The 7,976-nt window shown below is 36.9% G+C and overlaps 1 protein-coding gene across 1 annotated transcript in view; it reads left to right on the top strand.

The window, feature by feature from the left end:
- LOC106868970 (phosphoenolpyruvate carboxykinase, cytosolic [GTP]) overlaps nt 1–7,591 on the top strand; it is a 50,473-nt gene extending 42,882 nt beyond the window's left edge. The window contains exons 8-10 of the mRNA XM_052974159.1: nt 1,057–1,160; nt 6,475–6,570; nt 6,870–7,591. Of these exons, the coding sequence (XP_052830119.1) occupies nt 1,057–1,160; nt 6,475–6,570; nt 6,870–7,327 (658 nt within the window). The 3' untranslated portion in view covers nt 7,328–7,591. The remainder of the gene's footprint in view (nt 1–1,056; nt 1,161–6,474; nt 6,571–6,869) is intronic.
- Nucleotides 7,592–7,976: the final 385 nt, after the last annotated feature.

The following is a 7,976-nucleotide window of genomic DNA, read 5'->3' as shown; positions in this document are numbered from 1 at the left end:
CAAACACAGACACACAAACATACTTATATATATATATATAGAAAAAAATTAATTAAGGTACTCAGAAACCTGGATGTTTGTACATTTACAGATTTTTATTAATGTCACATATTAAATGAAGCGCTTTTCACCTAGTTGTGTAGGTTTTTCAAATTGTTTTGAGAAAACTTTCTAGCGGGTCTCTTTATATAGTTTTATTGAGTGTGTAGGGGTGGAGAGAGAGAGATATAGGATAGTAAGAGAGGGTGAGGAAAAGTGAGAGAGAGAGAGAGAAAGTGTGTGTGTGAGTGTGTGTTTTTTTGTGTTGGTGTGTGTGTATGTCGATTGGAAAGAGAAAAGAAGAAAATTGGGTTCACAGCTGGTTAGTTCTTTTCTTCCCAACTGCATAATCACATGGTTTAGGGCTTGGTCCCACTCTGCAACACTTTCAGACAAGTGTCTTTTATTATAGCTCCAGGCTGGCCAAAGCCTTGAGCATAACAGAAACCGAAGGAGGTGCATCAGATATATTTGTACGTGTGCTTGTGTGTGTTACTGTTTCCTTTACTTGATGTTGTGTGGTACATGTATCACCATCTTACAAGCAGTGTCCTTTAATGTCTATCTTCTGAAACGTGTCAGAAACAGGTGAGCGTTGGTGACAGGAAGAGCATCCATTCAACTCGTGCAAGCATGGAAAAATGGATGTTAAACAATAATGATTAGAGAGGGGAAGTAGTTGGCAGATAGATATGGCTATACAGCCATATGTATGTAGATGTGTGTGAATGCAAGATTCGTGACAACAGGTGAAAGAAAGTGGTTTCAAGGGGAGGGATAACTGGCGGCACAAAAATGGGGATGAGATATGTGTAGTTCTTCCTTCATATAATTATAGCAGCTGAGAGAATAGTGCCACACACACACGTGTGCTAGTTATAAACAAATGTTACTGTCATACAAGCAACGAGATGTCATTCATTTTCAATCTTCAATGAAGTCATGTTTGGCTATGAAATCAGTTTTTTCATATCCTGAGTTATACCTTAATAAGAATGTCTTTTGAATTATTTTCAGATTCTGTACACCAGCCAACCAATGTCCTAACATGGATGAGGCTTGGGAAAGTCCTGAAGGAGTCCCTATTGATGCCATTATATTTGGTGGCAGACGTCCTGAAGGTGAGTTGATAGGAAATCATTCTGTTGTTTTTAAATAAGTTAGCAATCACCCATCTGAGTGCTCACAAGACATGACAGTAAATTAGCAACAGCAGTGAAATGACAGTATCTACAGTGTCTGTATAGTGGATGTCAAACTACCTTGCAGTATTTAGAGAGAGGCAAGATGGTGAGCTGGCAGAATTGTTAGCATGCCAGGCAAAATGCTTAGCAGTATTTTGTCCACCTTTATGTTCTGAGTTCAAATTTCTCCAAGGTTGACTTTGCCTTTTCTCCTTTCATGGTTGATAAAATAAGTATCAGTTGAGCGCTAAGGTTGAAGTAATCAACTTCCCCCTCCCTGTAAATTGCTGGCCTTGTGCCAAAATTTGAAATTAATATTTAGAGACAGGCAGACCTGGAATAGAGAGAGTGTCATTGATAAGGCTGCAAATGGCCATGAAAGGACTTTGACAAACATAACTGACTGATTGATTAACTAAACAATTAATCAAACAATCAATCAGTTAATTTGTTAAATGGTTAACCAATTGACAAATAAATAATCCTTTCTACTACAGGCACAAGGCCTGAAATTTGTGGGGAGGGGACTTGTCAATTACATCAACCTCAGCACTTGACTGGTACTTATTTCATCGACTCTGAAAGGATGAAAGGCAAAATCGACCTCGGCGGAATTTGAACTCAGAACATAGCAACAGACAAAATACCACTAAGCATTTTGCCAGGCATACTAACAACTCTGCCAGCTTGCTCCCTTATTTGACAAATAGATTATTAAAACCTGAAATAAAACCAGTGCAAGTGTTAATTATTGGAATAATGACCCTCCTGAGATACAACAAAATTATGTTCTTGGTTCATGTTTCACCTAGATAAATCTTGTTTTCACCCTCTCAGGGGTTTGATAAAATAAACACCACTCAAAAGCTATTATCATGGTCATATGTCACTGTTAGAAATCTTTCCTGATCATTAACGCCACCTCTCCACACTTGCACAGTTCAGACAGAAGATGTTGAGGCAGACTTTTCTATGACCAGCAAGTTCCATATGACCCATGCATGCATGGCAAGGTGAATGAAGCTCTTGTGAAACCATCTCCATGGGCCAACGTCTTATATTTTATCTTTAATTAAGGTATTAACTTTGCATAATTTCATTCTTCTGTTCTGTAAATTTATAATGTCTTAGAAATTTTTATAATTGCTTTACATTGATAATTGATTTGTTAATGAGTTAAATGAATTCACACCTTATATCCTATAAAATCTATCATGGAGTATGTAAGTACACACACATTTGAATTTTGGTTTCTTGAATTTAAATAAATTTAAAGTAGCTAATGGGGCATATCATCATCACCATTGTCATTTTGATATATATTTTTCTCTATGCTTAGGTTGGACGAAGTATTAACTCAGATTGCTTTGTCTTGTTCCTGTATCAGCTCTTCTATCTCGGGGGTCCATAGCTCTCAGGTTTGATCTAATTCTTCAATCCGCCATTTAGCCACCAGTAGCACTATTTTTAGCGACCTAACCCTCTACCTAGCCTCCATTCACATTAAATCTCAATAGTTTAGCTGCAGTTATCTCCCATGCAGACATTACATCAGCCAGCGTCACTGATGTCCAGTTGTCATCTTGACTCACCCACTCTTGCACAGAGTAAAAGGATAGAAAAGAAATATATGTGTCTTTGTTAGGAAAACGTATCATTCCAAATAAAGCCCTTCACTGAACACCCAATATATATATATATATATCATCATCATCATCATCATCGTTTATATATATATATATATATATATATATGGTCAAAATAGACTGAAATAGGCAGCTGAAATAGGCAACAGTTTTGAATTTATAACGCTCTAAATACAGCACTACATGTTTTATGAGACACCTTAAATGTTTTTTTTATTTTTGAAAGTATATTAAAATGTTTTAAATAAAGTATTCTATAAAACAATATATATTTTATAAGTGTAGACAAAGCTATATGGTAAGAATTTTACTAGCCAACCACATGACTCTGAGTTCAGTCCCACTGCATGACACCTTGGACAAATGTTATCTTACTATAGCCCCAGGCCAATCAAAGTGGATTTGGTTATCTGAAACTGAAAGAAGCCTGTCATATATGTGTGTTTGTCTCCCACCACTGCTTGATAAGTGTTGGTAATTTAACAGTTTGACAAAAGAGACCAATAGAATAAGTACCAGGTTTTAAAAATAAGTACTGAGTCCAAGTTATCAACTAAACCCTTCAGGACAGTGTCCTAGCATGGTTGCAGTCCGATGACTAAACCAAGTAAAAGATAAAAAGATATTTTAAAAATATTTTATAAGGAAAAGTTTTAAAAATTGTTCTAAAACAAGGATGAGTGCATGCATTGCACTTTGTTGCAAAGAAATACACACTAACCAACACAGTGTAATGCACCACAAAAGCTTACAGCATACACATGTGCTGTGGCACAGGGGTTGAAGAAACCTGTGTTGGAACAATTGATTGTCTCTGAATGTCTCTCCCTGTGTTTGTTGTATAACCCCAGGTGAAATAAATAGTCAGTTGAATTATGAGGCACAGCCCACAGATTTGTCCTAGATGCACCATGCTTCTGCCTAGTTGAGAGTCATACTGCACTCTGTGACCTGCAGTAATTGCTATATCAGGACTATGCTGCACTTGCAACCTGCAATAGTCACTATCAGAACAGTACTTCACTTTGCAACATGCGATTGCTATCAGGATTTTACTGCACTCTGCAATGTGTAGTGGTTGCTATCAGAACCATACTGAACAGAGCAAGCAGTGGTGTTGCTGTTTAACAACACCACTGGTCAACCTTAATCAGCTGACTCATGATCAGAGACATTCCAGTTGTGACTATCCTGTCCACCTACAGTTCCTAGACCACATTGTTCAAAATAACTTTACCTTTTTTTAGAACTATAGCAATGTGATTTAATAGAGATTTGGCTGCCATTTCTAGCAGGTCAGACAACCACATAGACATTCTTGGTCCACTTAGGAACAAGCAGTTATGTGCTTTGACCAACCAAGGAGCAGAGTTGGGACCTATAGTAAGATTTGAACTTATAACCATGTGGTCAGTGGCCCAGTACTTGAACGTCACAGCCAATTGTGGCTCATAATGCACCTATTTTCTCATTTTTTGCTTTTATTGTGTTGACTTTTACAAAATTTCACCACCAGCACTTCACTAAATTCTTCAAATTTTGATGATTATGTTCACTTATCTGGCCACTTAACACCTCTCACTCGCAATATCTTCATGACATTCTTTTCATTTCATTTTCTCTATAAGGCCTGGTGGTTTGGGTATCCTACTAAGATTGTGGTTTTGATTACTGAACCAAACAGAACGTGCTCTTCAGCAAAATGCATCATTTCACATTTTCAGTCCACTGTGCTGTTAATCCTGCAACAGACTGTCATCTCATTCAGCAGAGTGTGTTGTAATCTCAGTCACTTACATGTCATGAAAACTAAGCTAACTAGATTAAGCTCTAGCCTTATGAGTCCTAGAGTTAATTGCAGACCTATATCTAAGTAGATAAGGCTAAACTAGAGTTAAAGGAAGATGTGGAAGATATTATTTCCAGCTATGTGACACAAGCTTATTCAAAGACTTAGTCTGCCACAGCCATGACATTGCTAATAATAATCATCATGATTTCTAATGTAAGGTATGAGGCGGTATGTGTTTGAAAAGATACTGTTGACCAAACTGAATCCAGTATTTGTCAGGTACTTATTTCATCAACTCTGGATTTGGTTGTCTGAAACTGAAGGAAGCCTGTCATATATGTGTGTTTGTCTCCCACCACTGCTCGATAAGTGTTGGTAACTTAACAGTTTTAGAAAAGAGACCAATAAAATAAGTACCAGGTTTTAAAAATAAGTACTGAGTCCAAGTTATCAACTAAACCCTTCAGGACAGTGTCCTAGCATGGTTGCAGTCCGATGACTAAACCAAGTAAAAGATAAAAAGATATTTTTAAAATATTTTATAAGGAAAAGTTTAAAAATTGAAATTTAAAGTTGACCTCAGTAAAATATGAACTGAGAATGTAAAAGGTTTAAAGAAATGCTACAAGGCATGTTTTCCAACATTCCAATGATGCATGATTCTGCTTGCTAACTTAACAATTATTAGCAATATTATTATTCGAGCTGGCAGAAGCGTTAGGACACTGGGCGAAATGCTTAGCAGTATTTTGTCCGTCTTTACATTCTGTGTTCCAATTCTGCCGAGGTCGATTTTGTCTTTCATCCTTTCGGGGTCGATGAAATAAGTAGCAGCTGAGCACTGGGGTCGATGTAATCGACTAGTCCCCTCCCCACAAATTTCAGACCTTGTGCCTTTAGTAGAAAGGATTATTATTATTATTATTATTATTATTATTATTATTATTATGATGATGAAGGTGGCAAGCTGGTAGAATCATTAGCATGTCGGGCAAAATGCTTTGCAGTATTTCATTCATCACTATGTTCTGAGTTCAAATTCCACCTAGGTCAATTTTGCCTTTCATCCTTTTGGGGTTAATAAATTAAATGCCAGTGAAACTCTAAAGTCAATGTAATTGACTAGTCCCCTCCCCCAAAATTTCAGGCCTTATGCCTTTAGTAGAAAGGATTGTTGTTGTTATTAAGGCGGTGATGAGTTCAAATTCCACCATTGTCATCTTTCGAGATCGATTAAATTAGTACCAGTTATGCACTGGAGTCGATGTAATTGACTTAATCCCTTCCCCCAAATTTGAGGTCTTGGGCTTCCAGTAGAAAGGATTGTTAAGGCAGTGAGCTGGCAGAATCATTAGCATGCTGGGCAAAATGCCTAGCAGCATTTCATCTGTCTTTACATTCTGAGTTCAAATTCTGCCAAGGGCAATTTTGCCTTTCTTCCTTTCAGGGTCAATAATGGAGACCCATTGATTTAGTGTTACCTGAACACCAAGGAGGGGTGTCCTTGTCTCTCTCCCTCTCTCTCAGCTGTTATTTTCTGGCCTACAAACACTTCTTAAAACTAGGCCCATCTAGTGACACCAATAGACCACTCTTCTCACAATAATAATCATCACATGAATTTAGCCTTTCAGTGGCGAATGAGGCTGTCTTAAATTACCATTCCCCTTCTAATAGAACCATGTGGAACTCATTCCTTCTACAACAACCATTTCCAGATTCATTACCTTGCCCTTCTCCTGTGTCTTTCAGTGGACTCTACACTTCAGACTGAATTTCATTCAGTTTGTTCTGTTTCTTTTCCATTGTACAGGGGTACCTTTAGTGTACGAAGCCTTCAATTGGGAACATGGAGTCATGATTGGTGCATCAATGCGATCAGAAGCCACTGCAGCAGCCGAACATAAAGGTTGGTAATATTCATTCACCATCATCTTCATTATCATTACCACTAATTTGACAATTAATCAATTGATTTGTTAACCATTTCTTTCATCCTCATTATCATCATCATCACTTACACTACCACTGCCACCAACAACAATATCACTGCATTTACCCCCAACATAACCACTACCAACACCTTCATCACTACAACCACCATCATCATCTCTACCATCATCGGCACCATCACTGCACCCCCTCCACCATCATCCTTAATGTATTTAAATTATTCCAATTCATTCTCAACCATTTTTCTTGTTTCAGGCAAAGTCATCATGAACGACCCCTTTGCTATGCGTCCATTCTTTGGGTACAATTTTGGTAAATATCTCCAGCACTGGTTGTCAATGAATCAGCCAGGCGTAACACTGCCAAAGGTTTTCCATGTCAACTGGTTCCGTAAGAACAAGGAAGGGAAGTTTATGTGGCCAGGTTTTGGTGAAAATTGCCGTGTCTTGGACTGGATATTGCGTAGAATAAACCAAGAGGACTGTGCTGTTTCTTCAGCAATTGGGTACCTTCCAACACCTGGAAGCATCAAGATGGATGGTTTGCCTGCTTCTATAGACATGGAAGCCATTTTCAACTTGACCAAAGAGTTCTGGGAAGGTGAGGTGAAAGACACTCGTAAATATCTGTTCCGCCAAATCAATGATGATGTTCCAGACACAATTTGGAAAGAAATCGACAATCTGGAAGAGAGAATCAACAAGACTCTTTAAAAAGAAAAAAAAAATAACAAATTCCTATTTTTTTTAAACCATTCCCTACCCTCGCAAAAATCACATTGGGATTTATTTGTAATAATAAAAATAATAATAATAATAAATGTTTATTTTACAACTTCTGGGAACAACAACAAGAACGATTGCAACAAACGAAATTTAGGTAAAGAAAAGACTTAATGGAAATAACCTAAAAGAATATTTTTTAAATATATTTACATTTAATTTTAATCATTAAATCTCCAAACCAAAACAACATAATTATCTTTGTTAAATTTATTATAGTCGTTCATTAATTCCATTAAAAGTTTAAAGCAATTAAAATGTAATTTAAATAGAATTAGATAAATACAAATTTGTTTTGACCTGTATGATACACATACACGCACACATAAGTATATGTGTGTGTGTGTGTGTGTGTGTGTATAACCACACAAACATGTATTGCCTTATATGGATACCAAAATAGGAGTTTACAGAATTTGTACATACAGTGTCTGACTGAAGTGCAACATTTAGTTTCATACATCCTCACATTTTGGGGTCAACCATGAGATAGGTTTCAATCTTTCCAGTTTCTGTACAAGAGGATGTTGTTAAAATAAGTACCAGTAATATACTGCAGTTAAATTGGATGTAATATAAT

The sequence above is a fragment of the Octopus bimaculoides genome, chromosome 17 (genome assembly GCF_001194135.2).
Source record: "Octopus bimaculoides isolate UCB-OBI-ISO-001 chromosome 17, ASM119413v2, whole genome shotgun sequence".
Taxonomy (NCBI): Eukaryota; Metazoa; Mollusca; class Cephalopoda; order Octopoda; family Octopodidae; genus Octopus; species Octopus bimaculoides.
The sequence above is the reverse complement of the archived record's forward strand: the minus strand, read 5'-3'. Positions and strand labels throughout refer to the sequence as shown.